This window comes from Misgurnus anguillicaudatus, chromosome 8 (genome assembly GCF_027580225.2).
Source record: "Misgurnus anguillicaudatus chromosome 8, ASM2758022v2, whole genome shotgun sequence".
NCBI lineage: Eukaryota > Metazoa > Chordata > Actinopteri > Cypriniformes > Cobitidae > Misgurnus > Misgurnus anguillicaudatus.
This window is the reverse complement of record NC_073344.2, coordinates 26,280,488-26,303,493: the sequence shown is the minus strand read 5'-3', so window position 1 is coordinate 26,303,493 and position 23,006 is coordinate 26,280,488. Positions and strand designations below refer to the sequence as shown.

Below are 23,006 nucleotides of genomic sequence, written 5' to 3'. Positions count from 1 at the left end.
ATCGAAATCGATCGAAATTAAGTCACAACCTCGAACTTCGAATTAAAAAATGGGATTGTCGATGCCCCCATGTCACGTCTGGTCGGCTTGCCAAGCGGGGGAAAATAAACTCTCAGAAGTGCCTTTAAAAACATCCATCCAGCGGAACGCGATTTATATTTTAAACACGAGAGATGTATTGCTACAACTCCTTGAAATGCATATCTTCGGAGTCGGACAGAGCGCAGCTCTCTGCACATGCACCAGAGAGCCGCCAAGATGCAGCGGGTTATATTTTAAACAAAAGGTATAGTTTGCCTCAGCTCGCATGAAACGCATAAAACTGAACAAAAACGTAAGGATTATTACTTTAGTTTATGTTTAGACTTTGGACAGATACGAGAGCGCGTGCACGTGAGACAGATAGAAGCGCAGCTGCTTGACGCACTGGTTTTATTTCAGATAATAGGAGTCCAAGACACGCGCATTAAGTCTATCTGGGTGCAAGAAGGAATTCTCTCTCTACAAGCTCTCTCGCGTAAAGTAAAGCCCACAAACCCCCATGCGAGGAAAAGCACGCAATGTGCATGTTAATGTGAAACTATAATAATAATAATAATAATAAAATAAAGGCATATAATTTTTGTCTTAAAAAAAAATCATTTAAAAATCGATAATCGAATTGAATCGTGACATCAGAATCGAAAATATAATCGAATCGAGGATTTGGAGAATCGTGACACCCCTACTAAACACAACGCAGTAACTCCTTATTTAAGCCAATCAGAAAATGAATCTTTCTTTAACTGCTGCTAAAAACGGGACATAATCTGACAAAATCACCATACATCCACATTAAGGCTGTACTTATGTTGACCTTCTCATCAGTGTTGTTGGGAAACACTACTGCTAACCTTTCGTTAAGTCATGATGAACTCGATCATCCATCTTCTCTGTCAGTAACATCCATGATTGTTGACGTATACGCGGGGAAAAAAGTACACGGAGGGACGCGGAGTTAAAATACTTTTCACTGTATTTTATGCGTGAGAGGCGCGCTGCACGCAACATGAGAGAGGGGAGGGGGTGCACACTGTTGAAGCGCTGCACGTAACATGAGAGAGAGAGGGGGAGGGAGGGAGGCGAGCTCGCTGCAATGAATTAAGCCATTTTAAATAGTAAAATAAAATGTAAATGGGAATCATGCGGTTTTGGTAAAGCGCGTTTTGTACAATGCTCTCACTAGAGTCTTGCCCACAGCGCCAGCACTAGCCGTTGGGCGGAATCGATTCATAGGATTTGAATTGAGAAACAAATAATTGCAATGCATTGATGAATCAATATATTTTTACCCAGCCCTAAATAATAATAATAAACTTTATTTTCTATAGCGCCCGTTAAAAGTTGCATCTCAAATTGATCAATTAATCAGGATTTTTTGTGTGTTTTTAAACAACCAAAACTAATTATGCACAACGAAAATGATGTGTCTGTAAAATGATCAAACATTTGGCATTTATTTCTAAAAAAAACGGGTATTGACTCTGTCAATCTGTTTTATGTTGCTACACCTGCAGCATTTACCATTAGGCTACTAACAAATAATATAATTATATAATTATTATTATATAATTATGTGTGTGTGTGTGTGTGTGGCTGCATATCTGCGGCTTATACGCCGATACAGATATATCTGCGACATGCTTATATCAGCCGATAAAATCAGCAAACCGATAAATCGGTTGGGCTCTAATTGTAATAGCAGAACATTATGCATACAAATAGACCGTCTAAATCCACATATTTTCACTTTTCCCTCGACTGCGAAACACAATGCATTTTTTTTAAGTTGCGTTATTTTGCAATCCTGCATTATTTGTTATTTCATGGCAAAATAATAGCAACATTTTGAAATGTCTTATATTTTTAATAAAATTATCTAATAGTCTGTGATACAGAATAGACAACTTAATAAACATTACTGTAGGGAAGTCATTTAAAAAAAAAATAAACAAATGTAAAAAAAACACACGATTATGTGACGCACCTCTCTGAGTGTTGGCAATAAGAATTGATTCATATTTTCTTATTAATATCAAACATTTATGCAGCTGAAGTGGCTAAATATTTTAATAACATTTTCCTTAAATCATCATGGTGACCTAATTTTTAAAACCACTGTATGAGTAACCAGCTGTCTAGGTTAATCCAAAAACAAACATTGAATTTGTATCTTGAAGTTGTATTTGTACGTCATATTTTCATTTTGTTTCCCTGTTCTGATTATATCACTGACTGTTTACTTAAGAACTTCTAATTTAATATTAGACAAGCATTGGTATCCTAATTAGAGAGGAAATTACAGCCAAAAAATGAGTCATTTTGATCTAAAAAATCACAAAAGTAAATTGTGAAATCCTGGAAGGACTGAAGGTTTAACTCATTCACCGCCATTGACGAGTTATCTCGTCATTTATGAGTTCATATTTAACTAATAAATATGCCTTTTTGGACGAATTTCAAAGTGAAAGTGTAATACCGCTTTTAGCCAAATCGAATTTATCAAAAACGGAAGTTAAAAAGATTTAATGGTTATTTTAACTGCCTTTATGTTTGATAGTCATTCTGAGTCTGATCTCTAAACATAGCTTTTTGCTCAAAATGTATTTTTGAAGAGAAATATCCATATTTAAGTGGTTAAATTAAGTAGAAAAAGTAAATATATAATGAAAGTTTTTTCCCCATTTTGTTTGTTTGTTTGAAAGCAGAGGGTGTGTTCTTTAATTTAATATAATTTGTATGTTTATATATTTATAGAAAATAATTTTTTCCTGCAAGGAATTTTGTGAAAATTTTGTTAAAATCACAAAAATGCAGGTGGGCAACTTTTCTCAAAAAGGCTGGCGGTGAATGAGTTAATAATTGTGTTTGAATAATTATTTTATTTATGAACTTTGGGTGTTAATACCGTGTTTCCCATACATTGATTTTTTTGTGGCGCGCCGCCACAGAATCAACACTGGCCGCCACAAATAGATTTTTCATGATTACCATTTACATTATTATTACACTCTTCAAAACGGCTCCATTCACTGCTGCGAGTGCTCCGCGGCACCTCTCTCGTGTGCACTCTCTCTCACATGACACTGGGTAAAGGAATTAAAAGTTGGCGGAATTTGTGCTGAATTGTCTGCGCTACACACAATCTACAATAAAATTAAAAGCACTGATAAACACCACAAGATGAGAAGAGCAAAAATAAAGCTATGTACTGAAGACACACAGTTAATGTAGCCAAAATCACCTCGTATATCAGCTAGGCTTGTTGCCATAGTCAATGAAACTAGGGGTGCACCGAAATTTCGGTCGCCGAAAATTTCGGCCGAAAATGGCATTATCGGTTTCGGGCCGAAATAAAAAATCCAGCCGAAAATGTAAACCGAAAATTAATGTCAACCGCGCCCCTTTCATCTGTGCGCTAGCGCTTGGGTTTCACTCAGCCTCACGGTGATCAGTCGTCTCCCACCCCTCCCCTTCGTGCTCAAGCAGGTTTCACTCAGGGTCCAGCTGTTTGCACGCGTCTGCAAAGATTAAGAATGTCTTGATGTGTAAACTTTAGAGAGAGTCGCGCTATGTGTCTCTTACTGTAATCCATTAACGTACATTTGGCGAATAAAGCAATGAAACACAACGTAACGTTTTTATGTGGAGCGACTGTTGCGCTGTTTGGGATTCACCATCAGTCTCTGTATATGCATGCGTTTAAGTGCCCTTAAAGCCGAAAGTATACTAGGGACGTCCGCGTATGCGCGCCATCATTTTCGTCATCAGGAGGGTCCGCGGCCGGCCGCGCGGACCGTCCGCGTGCAGCCCAAAATTTGAGATCGCACGGACAGTGCGCGTACAGTCCGCGTACACAACATCGCATGCGCGTGAAAATATTTAGACAGGACACTCCACTACAAACAATTACACAAAGGAAATAGACAGCATTTGCACACAAACTATCGTTTTTCTTCTTTAATTTTATTTCATCCATAAACAGAAAGCTGTGGAGCATGTTTGTTACCATATTGTTTGATTCCTGTTCTTTGTTGTCTTCTTGTTTGTTCTAAACTGTGTTTGCAATGGTGGATCGGTTTCTTTTCTTCACCTATCTTAATGTTTTAATGTACTGTAAATGTCTCCAAATCAGTGCTGCACTAGAGTAATAATTTGAATAGAGACGCGTTTAAAAAAAACAAGCAAACATAATTTCTCTCTGTTATTGACAGGGCACATATAAACAAAATTCTCTCCACAGTATTCTTTTTCTAATAAAAACAGTTGTTTATGTCTGTATAGATTACAGTCAGATTAACCTACTGAAGTCTGTGTCATTAATGTTGTTCAAACAACCCATGACAAATAGCTCTAAAAAATAATAATATATTTAATTTATTGTGTTATGATTAATTTATTTTGATTTCTGTACCTAATGCTAATTTCAGACCTTATTAATGTACAACTTTGTTCTCTTTTAAAAATGTTTGCAATTTCTTTATGTTTATTAGATTTTTCCCACCTGCTTTTTGCTGATCCGAAAAATAATCTGATCTGTGCCTCAAAAACTGTAATGTGATCCGAACTGTGAGTTTTTTTTATCCGTCACACACCCCTAGTAAAGTTAGCACACAGTGATAGCCATAAATGCAATTGTACTAATAATTGGCATAATAATTTGTTTCGGTTTCGGTTTTTCGGCCTTGGTTTCCTTTTTTCGGTTTTCGGTTTCGGCCAAGAATTTTCATTTCGGTGCATCACTAAATGAAACGGTAATTACCGGTGCTTCAGCCTCTCACCGGTTAGATCACTTGCCCACCGCGACACCGTCTTTCACCGTCGTTTTGATATTTTCTTGTAATTAAATCATTTCGTTTCGTTAGAGAGAGCAAACACTTACAAGTGAATGTGTCTGCTGCCTGAATTCAGCGGAGCTGAACGCGCGTCATCACAGAGCAGCGGCTGCGGGTGTCAGATTTCATTTATTCCTGTCAGACTGCGGCGAGCAGATGATGGGCAGAAGCCGCGTGCTTACTCGTTTTTGTTATAATATACATATATGATGTTTAATATAAGCGAGATTGTTTTGTTGTTGTGTTTTTCATTAAGAACAATAATAAAACCATCATTCAAGCAGCGCTTTATGGAGGAATAGCCGGTTGATCTGCTTGGGACTGGAGGGGTTTCTGTCAGAAGTACCTGCGCACATTGACTCAAGCACTTAAACCAGCTGATGCACTCGCATTTGCACGCAAATTCATACGCGATTTAACGCAGTATATGCAAGCGCTGGATTTAAACAACAGTAGCATCTAATTCAAAAGTGAAAGTAAAATGCGCATGTCTGTATGTGCATTTATAAGCCCCTCCCAAAAAAAGAAAAATCGCAACAACCCTAATATCAGCTATTAAATGTAAATGTATGGAGATTTTGTCAGGCGATTTATAAATCAGGATTTTAGCAGAAGTTAAAGTAACAGCTGGTTGGATTAAACACGAGGTGTTATGCACTATTTTATACTCTTTCTTTATGTCTGACAAAAGAGCAAATATGTGAAAATAGCATTCAGTGTGTTAAAATACAATATAACAAACAATGAAATCAGATCAGACAGTAGATAAACACATTAAGTACCAACACTAGACCAACCGCAAACACAACGTGGTGACGTCACAAATATGCTAATGAGTGTGTGACGTATCAAATTCTGTGTGAAACACTGTAGTAACATAAAATAAACACATCATGTGGCTATAGACCACTGTCTGAATAGCTATTTGTATGAATAACAACAGCCGCGTATACAACGCATCTCTCTCTCTCTCTCTCTGTGTGCGGCGTAAAAGCCTGCTAACTTTATACCTGATCCGTCTTCTGCACAGAGCAACTGTCTATACTGCCTTTGCAAAATACGAATTACATCATTGTTTAGATGACATTGTATCATGTGCTCCTCAAAAGTGTCTGTATTTTGCATTAGCTGTTAACACCAAATCAGTAGCAGAACAAAAATTGCATTACAAATGATCTCCATAATTTTGCTCTTCCTGCTTTCCCCCACCTGATAATTTCTGTCCAATGAATGAATGACCTTAACACACATGTAGTTTACATGCGTTTACAAATTAGGGCTGCAACGATTCGTCGACGTTGTCGACAAAAATCGATAATAGAAATAGTCGACAATGAATATCGTTGTCGACGTTGTCGCCAGACATGTTTTTTTTTTCGACCGAGTGAGGCATCTCTCTTCATTACAATCTCTGCCGAGAGTCGCACATGCACATTAGCTTCTTTGGTCATCGATAACACACAGAAATGGCAGCGTCCAACGTAGCAGCTGCGCGTACCAAAACATCTGAGGTTCGGGAGCATTTTAGCCTGGATACGGCGAATAAAAAGATTACCTGCATGGTTTGCATAGCAGTCTTTGCGTTTCACGGCAGCACCTCGGTCATGCACTAACATTTAAAGAGAAAGCACGTCGGACAGTTGAATGAAAGAGTTTGACTCGCCTCGGTAAGATTTAAATAACATGGAAGCCAATACGTTTTGTTTTGGATGTACATTGTACATTTTATATGCGTATTTTCGCTTTAAAATAAATAAATAAATAAAGGATTTAACGTTATGCCCGACTGTGCCTGACAAAATTTTAAATTAAATGCATGCAGTCTGAAGAAGAGAGCCACGGACGCCTTTCTGCAAAAGAAGCAGACGTGCACCCCACAACAGGCGAATGCCCTCACTGATATATATATATATATAACTCTGTTTTTTTATTTTTCAGAAATCTCGTTTTTTGGTTGTGCATTCAAATTAATATCAATTCAACTGCAGTTGTTTTGTTTTGATTTAAACCTTCAAAACTTTAAAAATACAGCATATATATATTTATATATATAAATATTAGGGCTGTCAAAATAAACGCGTTAACGCAACTTCATTTTAACGGCACTAATTTTATTAACGCGCGATTAACGCAACACGCAATTTCTGTTTGACCCACAGCTGGATGAATTGAGAAGCAGCAAGTAACCGGCGCTGAGATGAGTCGGAGCTTTTCATAAAAATAAGAACATTAAGCTCTCGTCTAGCGAATCCAATGCTCTAAATGGTCATTAAACATCTAAAATTATCTTTATCTGCACGTTTCCTGAGAGGTGTACCGTCCCAAATCCATATAAAGCAAATATGCGTCTTCTTTCACTTTTTAGTTTCGTTTTAAAAAGCATTCAGAAATGATAGAAAATAGACTGCAGGACTTGCTTGATGTTAAAATAATTATTAAGAGAGATAAAGTTCGGGACCTGATTGATGTTAAGAGTTATTAAGAGTGACAAGGCTCAAAAGCGACGTCTGACGCAGACGTCTGAAGCGCATGCACACAAACATGCGAGTGCGCGACCCAGATATATATAGACATCTTACACAAAATTACAGTTTTAAAAATATCTGTTTTGACAAGAATTCACGCAGGTATGACCTATAATCTGATATATCTGAAGTGAATGTTTGGTTAACTGTTAAGGAAAAGTATCTGTTGTGTCATTATGTTAAACCCTTGCATTAGCCTACAGGATCTTAAAGCGGTCTGTCTCAATGTCAAAATTAAACAATAAAAGAAAAACATATATGTAACATATATTGATATTGTTTTTGCTCTGCGTAAACAGGTGTAGTTATGTCATGCTTTATCAGATTCCAACAATTGTTCCAATGGTTTTGAAGTTTTTTAATAGAGAATGTTAAAATATAAATGACTAATTTTTGAAAATTTGCTCATCCCAACTCAATTTGCCAGCACAGGTCACAAATGATGCAGCAGCAAACAGAAATAAAGAAAGAACAAGGTCTTCTAAAGGGAAAATCATGTATAAAACTATGGCTGATGGTTCTGTTGAAAATGTAAACAGGCTGTTGTAGACATACATTTGCATATAGCATATATATTGACCAAATCCATGCTGATTAGAGCATGGCACTTATAAACTTGAAAAGTGTTACATTTAGGTAAATTTAGAACAGATAAAAATAATTTATTGACAGCCCTAATAAATATATATTAAAATAGCTGAAATACATAACTTCGTTTTGGTAAAATCATAGTAGCTGCAATTATTAAAAATGTAAAACTTGTTTTCATTAAATGTAAAAAATGTTAATTGAACTACCCCCTTCTTTCTTGTTTACTATCATTTTCCACAGAATTAAAGCAATATCATGCTAAATTTTTAGAAAAAAAAAAAATATTATTCGATTAGTCGACTAATCGTTTCAATAGTCAGTGACTAGTCGACTATTAAAATAGTCGTTAGTTGCAGCCCTATTACAAATGTGGGTTCACTTGCAAAAAGGGCAGTGTGAATGCGAACCACACAAAAAAAAAATCATTTTATTTGTTCCGGACCAAAGCAAGTGAACTAGTGGACTTCCCCTGGTGGGAATACACCCTAATTCTAGGCATAAGAAACCCAAGAGACTCAATTTACAACAAAAAGTACAACATATCAGCAAAATATAGATGTCTTTTAAATTAGCCATTGAGATGTCTTATGCTAGTAAATTAGACAATCTATAGTCAGGTTGTAATTGATTTGATGCAAGAAACATATTTTATATATTGTTTAATAAAATAATTTAAGTTATATCCAACATTACTCAGTTACCATATTGTAATGATGAAATGAGTGACATGGCTTTATACATACTGTTATCCTTTGCAAGTTTCTCCTCTTCTATCTAGTTTTCCTGACCAGGTCACCTGATCTCATCTATAATCTCATCTATAATGTTTTTTTTGTGTTAGTTAAGAAGTTAGTTTTGAAAACTCGCTGTAAATCCTGTCCAGCCAGAATCAGAATCATGTGTGCATTTGATGTTCTTATTTAAGGTACTGTTCATTAAAACAGGTTCATACATCTCAGGGATCCATGTTAATATTCATTTAATGCAGGGGTGTCCAATACGACCAGTCGATCGCAAATGCAATGCTGGTAGATCGCACATGAGTTAATAACTGTTAATGCTGCTCCACGAGCTTTGGAAAACAAAGCGCCAAATTGGCATTATGGTCTTAGAAACAAGTCTTTGTTTTTGAGTTGCTGCGAATTTCTTCTCATGTGTGTTTTTACACCCCTGGACACCCCTGATTTAATGTTTATGCTTAAAAAAGTGCATATAGCTGCTAATTGTATTTGTCGTTTGCCGATTTTCAAAAATAAAACTTGTTAAAATGTTTTCAGTAGCCTGTGCGTAGCTCTGCGTAGCCTGACGTGCACCTCGCAAAATTTTAACAGCGCGTCAGATCTACGCGGACCGCAAGCGCTGTGATTGGTCCACCAGAACCCCTCCCGTCAGGTAAAAAAAACTGCGTCATAGGTATTTACGTTTGCGACGGTGAAAACAAAGATGAGCCAAGTTAAAGAGTGATTTCACTCAAACTGCAACAAAAGTCACTGTTTATTTACTTGGATCACTGCTGGTCTTCTCAAATCATACACAACAAGTTGCTGTTTCTTCTTCGTTTGTGGGTTAACTTGCCAAGCTTCTTCTTCTCTGACGGTCGCGCTGCTACTGTGGTTACACGCGTGGATACTGCCTACCAGCGGTTTGCGCGTGTGTTTGCACATCTCCGCGGAGGGCGACGCAAAAGTAGAAATTAAAACTGACGCAGAACCTTGCCGTCGCGGCTAAGCCGTAGGACCTATGCACAACTATAACGAGCCCTTTAGGGTTGAGCCCTGATTGGTGTGAGTAAGTTTGTTGGTGTTTATTGGCAGTGGTCGTATCAGGCATTTTCACAGCGCGACATAATATGAAACAAAGCCCGTCTCGCATCTGGCATAAGGCCTTAACCTTAAAAAGTTTGTTTTTACGTTTCAAATGAGGTAGCTCTGTGCTAATCTCACTTGAAGCATGCTGACGTGACGTCAAATGACACAGCTCACCGAGATCGGGTTTAATATCGGTCTGCCCTACGTTCAGAGGTCAAATGTCATTCTAGATGATATATCGAAGAACTCCAAGTTGTCTTGAACGCATCATCTATTTATTCTGGTTGTGCATATGATGACATCCCTATGAAGAGTCAAAGTAAAGTCACTTATGACTCAGGCTATGTACATAAAGTGACAGTAACACATGACATGTGTACAGTGGGCTCGAGGTTTGTAAGTAAAGAAAAAGTTTGATGTTGACACAGATCTCCCCTTTAACAGCAACACTGTCTTTGTTCACTCTCTAGTGTTCACTACAGGTTGCACTCCACAAAGTGGTGTCCATTCCCCTGCATGAGCACTGAATCAAACACACTGGCATGCATGCGAGCTGCACATTCTGCAGCTTTATTCGCTTCTCTTTCTGCATTATAACGCGGTGTCACCCCTCCCCACCCCGCCATCTTGGGCCGACCCAAGCAGCCATTACCGCCGCACACAAACCCGCGTATGTGCACTAAAACTCCTCAGGATTTCACTGCGTTCAAGGGACTTATGCAAAAATGTGACATTTATATGCATTCATATGAACGAGGAGCAAATGTGTGAGAGAAATCAACGACGATCTCTGTTTAGAAACCCTGATGGAAATCACGAACGACTGAATAAAAGGCAGCGCACATTAAAACAAACAAACGTTAATCAGAACGCTAATACGAGCGTCACGGCAATTTATCTCGGCACAGACCGGTCGTCCACGCAGGCCTGAATGAGAGATATCTGCATACATCACAACCTATAAACACAAACACAACGAGTGAGTCGTCACATTGCCCTGCGGCTCTATGAAGCAACTACAAACTCTTTTGAGAACTCAACGTTAAAACCCAAACGAACAGCTGCGAGGAGACGCGTTTATAGCCCACTGACAGCCACACACACACCACACACACACACATTGCTGCTGATGACTTTATAAAGTCAAGCCTGTGTTCAATGTTTTTTGGAAAGTCATTTCTGCTTTGTCGCTATAATCTCACAAAACTGGCGTGCAAACAAATCCACAAAGTGCAAATGAACGCCTTTAACTGAACTCCAAAGGACGCGTTAGCCGAGCGGTTAGCCAAGCCGCGTCGCGCACATCAAACGAAGCTTTCACACCCAAACCGTGCAGATCACGGGGCGTTTCAAAGACCGGGAAGCGATCCCTGTGTCGTTTTGCACGATGCGAGTGTTTGCTATAAAGCAGCGGTGCGTTGCGTTAATTGAAACACGTGTCTTTACCTTTATGAGCAAGGCCTTCATACTGGCGCCATCTTCATGAAACCGCTGATATCCGAACAGAGAGCTGCGAACAGAGAGAGACAAACGCAAACACAGGGCTCCTGGTCAACAAACGCACATCTCACATCCAGAAACATTCAAAAGTAAAACGCGACGCGCTCGCGGTCTCCGATAAGCGACGTTCCCGACCTGTCGATGCGGGCCAGAGTGTCGCGCTCCTGCGCGCTCAGTCGCGGCGCGTCCTCCTCGGGTTCACTCGCTTTTCCCGCCGCCATTTTCTTCTCCTCATCACCAGCAGCAGCGCCGAGGCGTCGAGCGGCAGCAGCAGCGACGGCGAGTGACACTCGGCACGATTTCATGGAATCGCACCGTACAGTCGAGAGGCGTTGAGCTCCGTGCGTCCAAAAGCCACAATAAACAGAAACTTTTCCCAGTAAAAACGCGCTTCAGCTTCAAAGCCCCGTATGAAGTGAGTTAGCGCTCCAGTGGCTCGTTTTCTCACATTTTTAGGAACAACCCGTGCAATGCACCAAGCCAGTGTTTCACGCGCGCGAGTTGCAATCCGCACACACTTCAAAATTCTCAAATTATTAAAACAATGTCAAACTTGTGTCTGCCACCAAATTAAAGTTGTTGTAATTGTGTCACACAGGCGAACCCACGCCGTCGACACGCCCTCTTTGGGAGGAGAGCCAATCGCTGTTGAGAAACGAATCACGTCACTGTCCTTGTCCTAAAATGTTGTGGTCCAATCTTTTAGGTAAATTTATTTCCTAAAATGTTCGCTTGAATGTGTCACCCAAAAATGTTTAAACGGCACATTTAAAGGAGCAGCATTACAAAGGTTTGCTTCGATTTGCCTCCCTAAAACACCGGATACCAAACTTATTTACCTTGTTATGAAATGCAAATAGAAGAGGTGTGGTTTTTATAAAATAGGGAAATTATATAGTGACAGTTGTACAGATAAGGGATGGGTAGGGCTTAGGTTTGATGGTCCAATCTTTTGGTACATTCGACCCAAAGTTATTTTGAATGAAACTGCATCATCATTAACACACGCAATACATAATAAAAGACCAAATTTAATTCTCAACGACTTTGTCTAACTGTAGCAGACACATATTGTTGGAGCTAAGATGCGTTAAGGATTCACTGACGACTGGAATTATGGGAAAAACAAAACTCGTCAGTAGCTCATTGTATTCAGAGATTTAACTTACGCAAGCTACGTCGAATTATTGACCAGATAAAGAGCAAGCGTTAAGAAAATAAAAACATTGAGTTTATTTGGAGAGACTGATAATATTTTAAACCTTGACGTGGCTGTAGGCGGCGCGTGTACTTGCAGCTGTCAACGTCACCTGGCGCTATGATGTCATACTCGGACCCAAAATGGAGGAAAAACAACACACAGATAGGAGGTAAGCGAGCTTGTATAAAAGAACATAAAAAACATTGCAGAATTGTTACTTGTTTCCTAATTGTTTACTGATTCAATCTTATAACCCAGTAATAAAAATGAGATGTTGTCATATTACAGTAGGCTACTGCTGAGACTAGGTGTTATAAATAGTTTTACATTCTTAAAAAACATGGCCCCAACATACATCTAATTTCAAAATGCAAACTTGTAGATAGATAGATAGATAGATAGATAGATAGATAGATAGATCCATTGCCAGTCCTACATTTGGTGGCAACACTCATGTATGTCAGGATGAAAAGTTGTTGTTAATAAAATGACATTCTGTACTTTTGCCTCATATTCTTTTTACAAATGTCTTGTATCCTCAGCAAACAGAGCAGTTTTGTCTTTACTGTCCAGTGGATTCATGTGTCAATATCATATAACTCTTGATGAATTCCTCTTAGATAATCATAATACTGCAGATTGTTAGTCTCACTTTTACTTCGCCTCATGCTGTTATCCCCACCACGCATGCAGTGGCGTCTTCAGATCAAGGTGAAGACGATGAGACGTATGAAATCATAGATCTGACAACATATGCATGCAGTCAACAATGGTGGAGCACAGTGTTTGGCAACAATTCTGGCCCCATTGCTGAGAAGTATTCTGTTGGCACTCAGATTGTGATGGGTGGCGTCACAGGCTGGTATGTAAATCGTTCACACCTTGAAATCTGGCAGATGATTTGAGAACTGCTAAATATGCACATACAAATAGTTTGCTCATGCATCCCAAAACTTACATTCAATGAGCTGTAAACAGTGCTTTTAAAAATTACAGCATTATGTTCAACATTTATTAAAGGGGTTAGATAATGGTTTTAAAAATAACATTATTTTGTGTATTTGGTGGTGTACTACAATGTGTTAAAGGAAAACACCACCATTTTTCAATATTTTACTATGTTTTTACCTCAACTTAGATGAATTCATACATCCCTATCTTTTTTCAATGCATGCACTTTTAATCTTTGTACAGCGCCTCGTGAATGTGTTAGCATTTAGCCTAGCCCCATTCATACCTTAGGATCCGAACATGGATGAATTTAGAAACCACCAAACACTTCTATGTTTTCCCTATTTAAAGACTGTTACATGAGTAGTTACACCAGAAAGTATGGTGGCACAAAATAAAACTTTTGTTTGGAGCCATAGGTTTCTTTTAAAGGAATAGTTCATCCAAACATGGTCGTTATTTACTCACCTTTATGTTTTCCCAAACCTGTATGAGCGTCTTTATTCTGTTGAACACAAAAGAAGACATTTTGATAAATCATGGTAAGGGTGAGTAAATGATGACAGAATTAAATTTTTTGGGTGAACTATCCCTCTTAAATGATTTAATACATCACATACATTATTGTAGCTCCTCCCTGCCCAGCCTTTCTAAAACGTGTCAATTTTTCAAAGTTCATCATTCTGAAAACCTGAGTGTGCTCTGATTGGCCAACTGACCCAGTGCGTTAAGATCGGCAGAATACCCCAATCGTGTGGGGGAAATGGTATGGCCATTATCATATTCATCACCTAACCAACTTTATTAACAGCCTTAACTTGTTTTCAGCTTGGCAAATGACCATGGTATAAGCAGGATTTTCCTTATATCGGTGATTCTCAAACTTTTTCCACGTACGGCCCCCCTTGTGTACTGTGCATTCCTTCGCGGTCCCCCAAAGAAATGTATGACAAAAAACTGTTCTAAAATGTAACATTTTAATTAAACAAAACATATTAAGTTATACAAAGAAGTGCTGTTGGTTAGTAGCCTTATTTTTTTAGGTTTAATTACACAGAATTCATGATAAATTAATGTATTTTATAAAATGACATAAAACTGGGGCCCCCTGGCACCATCTCGCGGCCCCCCAGTTTGAGAACCACTGCCTTATATAACTTGAGGATATTATCTAAACATAAAATTATTGACCACCGCCAAACAGCATGCGTTACTCTACTACACTGCTCTCAACTCTGTATTTTAAGCATCCTAGCATCCTAGCAATGTTGCAATTGCTCCACTTTTTAAGAGCAGCTTTTCGGCACAGCCGACCTTGTACTCTACCATGTTGAGGAAACTGTCCTCTGTAAAATGTGCTGCACAATTTCAAATATTTTGGTTGTATGTTTTGGAAAAGTGTTATAAATAAAACGTAACTACTGATTTTTAATGATGTCCTCTTTCAAAAGGCCAAATAAAGCACTTTTGCTTTCACAAAGAAACACACGCGTCCTCACGCCATGGTGACGTGGCAGCAACACTACAGTGATAACTGAAGCCACGCCTTCTTTCTTTGTGGGGGCGTGTCTGATTGAGACATTTATTTATTTTATTCTTAACGTCATTCCAGTATCTGTGACTAAATGGTGAGAAATGGTCAATCTGTACACATGTTGAGGGAATTTGCATTTTTTGAATCTTCACACAGAAAAGCCTGGAGTAGGTTTATTTTTTTACTAAAGCAAACCCTGGCAAAGCATAGTTTATTTGATTCATATGCGTACACAGACATTGAAATTGCAATACCTCTCCTGGTCTGCAAACTACTACATACTCCTGTACGTGCCTGCCTGCCCGTGTGGTGTGTGCCTACTATTCTGATGACAAAACTTCACGAGTAGCCTACTGTACGGTGACCTTCAGGTACGTGTAAAACAGAGCTATGCCTGCTGACCCGTCAGGGGCTCGAACCAGTGACCTTCTTGCCTCAAGGCAACAGTGCCACCCTGATTAAGGCATTTTAGACGGGGTCTAGATCGGGTGTGCCCTAACCTCAAAACACTAACCTAACCTCAAGCCCTCTGGTGGCTGGCTGCAGTAAAAGTCATAAACTCTGCCCTGTCCATTAAAACAAATGGGACTCTGCTGTAAAAAAAAAAATTGATGCTATAGAAACTGGGCGTGTCATTATGATTGGTGTGGTTGAATTGGGCGCGCGAGCGTTTGGCGGAAGTTTGATACCGCAGCTCTGCCTCCTGCTCTACGGATGATTCCTTCTGTGCATGCCTTGGCTCTTTTAGATAGAAAAAAATCGTTTGGTTTCGTTTGAGACTAAACCCTAATCTTTGCAGATCTTGTCCATACACAAACATACAAAAGGAAAACATGAAACACTAACAGCTGACACTCCTATTGAAATCATGTTTTGTTAAAGCAACACTATGTAGTTTCCATGTAAAATTGACTTACGGCTCCCCCATGTGGTTGAAAAGTGCAACAGTGCCTGGTATCAGACACTCTTCTGCAGGCAGGGAGAGGGGCGGGGCTGTGTGCTCTACACTCCACCTCGACTTTCAGAGTGTGCTTGTAGCAGCTAGGAGGCTTCTCAGGTTGCAGCAACAGTACAATTTGTCCAGTTAAGAGTTGTTCTATCACTAAAATAATTTTGGAGACATTATTTAAAGGTTGAAAAACTACATAGTGTTGCTTTAACTCCACTCACAGGTGTGCCGGGTATCTGTTTCAGCGGGTGGGAAAAGTTGCAGCTACTGCCATAGGAGGAGGATTTCTGTTGTTACAGGCAAGAACTAAAAACTGTGTCCAGTACATTAAACAAGTTACATTGGATTTGATGAAGTGGTCTAACTGTTTGAAGATTTTTGCAGATAGCCAATCACAGCGGTTATGTCCAAGTTAATTGGAAAAAAGTGGAGAAAGATGTTAATAAAGCAAAGAGGCATCTAAAGAAAAAAGCCAATAAAGCAGCTCCTGAGATCAGCACATTTATTGAGGAGGTAAACTGGCTCTGCTTGACATCTCTTGTATTAACCTTCACCAGTAAAAACACCACCCTAACCTCTTTATTTTTCAGGCTACAGAATTTGTGAAGAGAAACCTTATGATTTCAAGTGGATTTCTTGGTGGGTTCTTCCTGGGCCTTGCTTCTTGAGTTTGTGAAGCTGGTTTGAAGTGCTGCTGTAAATAATACTTTTCTCTGATGCTAAAATCTGTCTGGAGTTAAGCTACGTATGCTCATTATGTAAGTTAAGTCGACACATAAGCTCACTTAGTACTTGTGAGTTTGATGTCAGAACGTGGATGGGAAGAATCTATTCATCTTATATTCAACACTGCAGCTTCAGGGATGTTTCTAGAAGTGATGATCATTTGTCAAAGCACACCTTTACGAAAATTAACCATGGTTTTACTACAGTTAAAACCAAAAAAAACATAGTAAAACCATGGTAACCTCAAAATAGCCATGGTTTTGACAACCATGGTTTTCAAAAACCATAGTTAAATCATGGTTAGTGTAGTAAAACCATGGTTTTGCTCATAGTAATCAATACACCAAAAAACATGGTTACTACACTTTTACCACAATAAAACCATGGTTAATTTTTGTAAGGGCAGACAGCTATGGAAAGGAATTAAATCTCTCAACTAACACTTGTTGGGTTTTGTTTGTTCTTGAACTTACAGTTTTACTCTCATTGCTTTAATTCTATTTTGTATATTTTTGTAAAATGATATATGTTATAAGTTATTTGTTTCAGCGGCGTTTGCAGTGTATAAAGTTTTTGTGCTGTTGTAAATTACTGTAAACATTTACTTAGCTTGTAAATAAAATGAATCATGGTTAATATTCTGATATTTTATTATTATGAAGTTATTACAAAGGTTGGAAATGATATAATTTATGTTACCATCCTACATATGAAGCTGGGTGTAATTCAATGAAAAAATGATCTAAAAAGTTATTTTTAGAATGACGCATTGTCTCAAAGCAGCTTGCATGGAAAAACAGGGACATTTTTAAATATGTACAAAACATAAAGAATAAAAAACACTGCATTATTGCAATTTTATGTTAAGTAGGAGGACTGTCTGTCGTTTACATTTTTTCCAATTGCTAACACACAATTTTGCAAACTAGTCTGGTTTTATCAAAAAAATTAACACAATTTACAAAACCACAAACCCAAATAGCAAAATACCACATATATCCTGCAAAATGAAGCACTCCAACCTAAACTAAACTTTGACACAAATTGGAACACACTTCATTCATATTACCAGATTTTTGTCTAACCAACTACACACAGTTGGGCACAATGAAAAGTGCACTTTTCTTTAGTATGCTTTGCCATAATACTAAAATATGTATTAGATTGTTCACATGCACAAAAATATTTGCAGATACACACACGCTGTTGAATTTTTTTTTTCACCAAACAAGTCACAACGTCTCGTGCACATCACAGGCAATATATTCCCTTGCCAGACATCGAGGGAAGAAGCACCTTGAGGGCCTTATCCATCCCTAAATTGCACCAACATCAATCTCATCACATGCCTCTTCCATAATCTGCAAAAGAGGCATGCGCACAAAGGGCTGCTGGTCATATACCTTCCATATAACTCTTCTATGGGGTTCAAAAACGGCGAGTATGGTGGGAGGTATTGCACGATAAATGTTTGGTAGTCAGCAAACCAGTTTTGGACTGGAGCTACACGATGAAAGCTCACGTTGTGCCATACTACAACATACCGGTTTCTTTGGTCTACATCATTCATACACTCTGATGGTATGAGAATGTTGTGGAGTCTTTCTAGAAATGTGAGAATATGGGCTGTGTTGTATCAAGGTTGGCATGATGGTGGAGGACACCGTCCATATTGGAAATGGCAGCACATGGTTCCCACCACGTTAGCCAGGAACATCTATAATGGCTCTGTGGCCAATGACATACCTGTGGTCTTTTCTAGTGCTTACATCCTGATTGAAGTGTTAACAATTAACCATTCAGGTGTTTGGGCAGGTGGCACATATATTGGCCATTTAGCTCGTGTAGTGTCATTTTGAATGGTAGTGTTTTGAAAAGGCAAACATGTGACTTTATGTCAGATTGTTATTTCTTGTGCAGAGAACCGTGTTCAGTGCATTTAAAAGCGCTATTGTGAATTGCAAAATGTGTGTAAAGCAGAAAATGTGTTTAGACTTTTGGAGACTTGAGAAGAGGTGTTGCTCTCTGTGTGTCAGTTTAAATAGTTGTGCTGTTCATGTCATTTTAGTGTGTTAGCAATTGGAAAAAACTGTAACTTTACATGCCGCCACAGTTTCGCATTAAGCGTAACGATTTTTTTTTAATGGTTCAACCAACTGTGTTTCAGGAAGCGGTCTCGCTCTCGCGGAGCACAAAGAAGTGGCGCGCTTTTCTGAGGGAATACATAATTCAAGGTGAGGTGTTTTCTGCAAATGTATTATATAGTAGAAACATGACAATAATTATGATGACGACATTATAACATTAAACTGAAAGTTACCCAACATTAGAGCCCAGAAATGCAGCGCCGATTCTGAGTGGAACAGAAATTGATATTAAATCCACCTGCAACGACAGCCATCGTGAACGTTTTCAATTCCGCGTGGGCCTGTCTTTTTACATCTCCGATAACTTTGAGGTAATTTATTGGAAATAAGCAAGGCAATCTCATTTTATTGTTTAAATGAAAATCGCATCATTACAACGATCCTTCATATCTTTGCTTTGTAATCGCTAACACAATACAAAAAGCTATTCGGGCGGTTTCCCGGACAGGGATTAGACTAGTCCTAGACTAAAACATTTTTAAGAGCTGTCCAAACTGAAAACAACTTGAACTGACATATCTTAAAATACATCAGTGCCCTTTGTTTTGCCTCAAAATGCACACAGGTAACGTTTTTAGTAAAGCATGTTTGTTAAAATTAGTTATTTTTCCTAATTAATCTAAGGCCTAGTCCCGGATTAAGCTAATCCCTGTCTGGGAACCAGCCCCATTATCTGCTAACATTTTTGTCAGTAATATTATACTGTGCGACTACCCATGTTACTACTCTTACGAAAATTAACCATGGTTTTATTGTGGTAAAAGTGTAGTAGCCATGGTTTTTTGGTGTATTGATTACTATCAGCAAAACCATGGTTTTACTGCAGAAACCATGTTTTTTTGGTTTTAACTGTAGTAAAACCATGGTTAATTTTTGTAAGGGTAGATTTAAAATTGATTTATAAAGTATTGTTTAAAGATGTACTCCAGCCTAATATCAAAAGTCAAAATATCAAAAATGTAGTCCCAGTTCAGAGTCGTGACTCGTGGTTTTGGGGTTGTGGTTTGCGGGTTGCAGGTTGCCTGGAACGTAGCATTAGAACAAGAATGACATCAGCCTGTTTTTAAGACAGTAAAAACAGCACTATAGAGATAAATAAATTGTGTGAAAAATACCTCTTTTTTTTTACACGTGAAACATGAATACATGTTATATTGCACACTGTAAACGCAATCATAGCTTCAAAAACACAGTAACGGGACCTTTAAACATGCAGTGATTCTGGTGTTTTTATGCTGTTGTCTGAGGTCTACTTATGATGTTTGCGTGGTTTTTGCATTCAAAAACATCAAAACCAATAAGTAATAGGCTATTTTGTACCCTGGTTAATCTGGATTAACCCATACATTGTTGCACACAATCAGGACATCAAGCGATCTCTAACAAACCAAAAGTTAGGATTGTCACATTAGCTACTTTTCATAGTCGATAGTATTGTCTCTTAAAACCATTTTATGTCAAGGATTATATAGGACAATAAAATAGGATAATAATGCAAGTACATTCTTTTTAAGAACACAGCTTAGATTTTTAAGAATATTAAGATGAAATTGGAATGCAAGAAAAATATATATTATAAATATATTTAAAACATAAATAAATATTATAAAATATGCATTTCAATTTTAAACCGCTAATAGTCATTGTTCAGTGTAAATCCCAGTTTTATAGGGTTAATTGCTTTAGTCGAGTGTTACTCTGATCGCATCTGTACCTGCCATTACGCGCAGTCACGTTTATGATCGCTACATGTCAGATCTAAACACTATGGGGCGGTTTCCCAGACAGGGATTATCTTAAACCAGGACTAGGCCTTAGTTTAATTAAATATAACTAACAAACATTTACTATAAACATTACTTGTGTGCATTTTGAGGCAAAATTAAGGGCACTGATGTATTTTAAGATATTGTTTATGTTTTCAGTTTGGACAACTCTTACAGTTATTTTAGTCTAGGACTAGTCTAATCCATGTCTGGGAAACCGCCCCTATATGTTATGGTTATGTTTCAGATTTTGTGTGTGTTTGCATGCGTGCACGCATGTGGACCCTGAATATATTTTAAAATATATATATATACACACACACACACCGAGGTCATGGTCACTTATCGCGTAACAAGTCGATATAGTCATTACCGTGACAGGCCCAGCAATAGTGACACGTAGTACTAAAGTGTTTTACTTGCATAAGATTGCAGCAGCATTCTGTCTAGATCCAATATTGATAGAGCAGCATTGCTTTTTAATTGCAGTCTCTCTCCAAATCCAGCGTCAACCTGTTGCCTATTCACTCAAGAGGCCTCATTTATAAAGCGTTTGTACGCACAAATTTGATCGTAAAGTGTGCGTATGCAAAAATCCACAGCACAGTCCATATTTATAAAAACTTGTCTTTGGGTCTGAGCCATTCTTGCTGCTCGAAATTGGGTTTAAACATTGACAAGCGCTCTATGACATTAATTAGGCATTATTAGAAACTGCTCAGCTGCGCACAAGTTCAAGATCATTTGCCATTTATACATTTCATTATCAATTATCTAAAAGAAAGGGGTACTCGCGTTTTCTGCGTGTACATTCGGTTTAGGAATCACACGTACGCAATTTTGATAAATGATCGTAAGATTATTTGTAGGATGGTTTCTACGCAGCATTTTATAAATGAGGCCCAAGGTTTTACCCACGTGAGCTGGAACTTTATCCACACACACCTAATAACAGATTGTGAGGGAAGGTTATGCAGCGACTCTGTTCCTTTACCTCCAGGCAATAAACAATATTTAGCAGTCTTCAACGACATGTTTGTTGCTTGGATGCTATACAGTTTGCACAAACTAATGGGTAGGTCTGCCGAAGTAGATGTTAATTGGAGGCGGAGTTTAAAAATTGACTACTAACTAGGCATATTCCAGAACTTGGCGTTTTCTGGGCTTAGTGTCAATAATAGTTGATATTTCAGTAACAAGGATGTTTTCAGTTCTGAAACTTACAGGATGTTCATTCAAGTAGGATGACCTCATATATTTAACAAAAGCTCAAGTTATAATTGATTCCTTGATTCACTGCTCCTTTAATAGGATACTATTTAAACAGCGTTTATAAGCACTATTTATTTATTTATAACACACATTTAAACAAAAAATTATAAACTCAGTGTACACAGCAGTCTCCAGACTCACGACTCACAGACAGCAATTTATTAATTTGTTAAAAATTCATGTCCATGTGTTGATGTTTGGAGATTTTGTTTTGGGATAATATTTAGGATTGGGGGGGTTGCATTTCCCATATCGGGACACTGGCGGCTTCACTTTTCACCAATGGAAGAGAGCGAACAGGTGTCATCCATCTTTTTTTACAGTCTATGATTGGGTATCGTTTCGTTTCACGTAACAATCTACAGCGCATGTCATCTGGGTTTCCCCCACACAAGATGATTTCTGATCGTAAATATTCAACACGTTGAATGCCGGCCCGACGTGCTTCCGAGCTGATTCGGATGCTCTTAATGCACCGTTCACCACAGGAAAATATGAGAATCTATGCAACCACAAAGAAGGTACTTTACCTAGGATACCTGCCGAAATTCAGCCCGATTATCTTTTGTGTGTAACCGGCCTAGTGATAATATTTATTACTATTAATATTATTATTATTATAAATGTCCAGTGGCAAATGATTCTGACGCATAAACAGACCACACTGGGTTTGAAGTTGAAGGACACGCATAATCTACTCACCTACGAGCAAATCAGAATTGGAGAGATGGAAAAGACAAAGAGGAGCTGTAACAGCCACATATTTATGATTAAAATGTAAACGATACGCATCTACTACAAGTATACTTTAATTTACTATAGCCTTTAACAAAATTGATACGTTGAAAATATTACATTTTTTGTACATCCCGACATTAAAGTGCTGCAACAGACCAAGTCTTTGCAGCATTAGATTCCCTCACCATATGCCTGCACACTGAACATGCAAGAAACAAATACTATGAAAGTCAACGGGTACAAATCAACGATGTGCTCAAGAAAAAAAAATCTTTCATGTTCCAAGAGAATAAAACCTCATACATGAGTTATTAAATGATAACAGTATTTTCATTTTGGGCTTGGGCCCCCACCCCCTTTAAGCATACAAGACCTTTCCAAGGCCACAGTCCATGTCCATGTCTTAATTTCACAAACCACAGTA

The 23,006-nt window shown here is 38.3% G+C and overlaps 2 protein-coding genes across 4 annotated transcripts in view; one reads left to right on the top strand and one right to left on the bottom strand.

The window, feature by feature from the left end:
• Positions 1-11,873, bottom strand: part of kdm6al (lysine (K)-specific demethylase 6A, like) — a 40,228-nt gene extending 28,355 nt beyond the window's left edge. For both annotated transcript variants that reach the window (XM_073870608.1, XM_073870609.1), the window contains exons 1-2: positions 11,434-11,873; positions 11,245-11,308 (exon numbers count right to left, since the gene is read on the bottom strand). In XM_073870608.1, the coding sequence (XP_073726709.1) occupies positions 11,245-11,308; positions 11,434-11,603 (234 nt within the window). In that variant the 5' untranslated portion in view covers positions 11,604-11,873. The remainder of the gene's footprint in view (positions 1-11,244; positions 11,309-11,433) is intronic.
• Positions 11,874-12,021: 148 nt separating this feature from the next.
• LOC141365796 (FUN14 domain-containing protein 1-like) lies at positions 12,022-17,295 on the top strand. Of its 2 annotated transcripts, XM_073870611.1 has the most exons (5): positions 12,022-12,668; positions 13,193-13,361; positions 16,157-16,222; positions 16,308-16,446; positions 16,524-17,295. In XM_073870611.1, exons 1-5 carry the CDS (start codon positions 12,617-12,619, stop codon positions 16,599-16,601), a joined length of 504 nt encoding a protein of 167 aa, XP_073726712.1. In that variant the 5' UTR covers positions 12,022-12,616; the 3' UTR covers positions 16,602-17,295. The 2 variants fall into 2 exon arrangements, 1 of the variants encoding a protein (XP_073726712.1); XR_012370783.1 differs by lacking the exons at positions 16,308-16,446; positions 16,524-17,295 and having other exon boundaries at positions 13,120-13,361; positions 16,179-16,236.
• Positions 17,296-23,006: the final 5,711 nt, after the last annotated feature.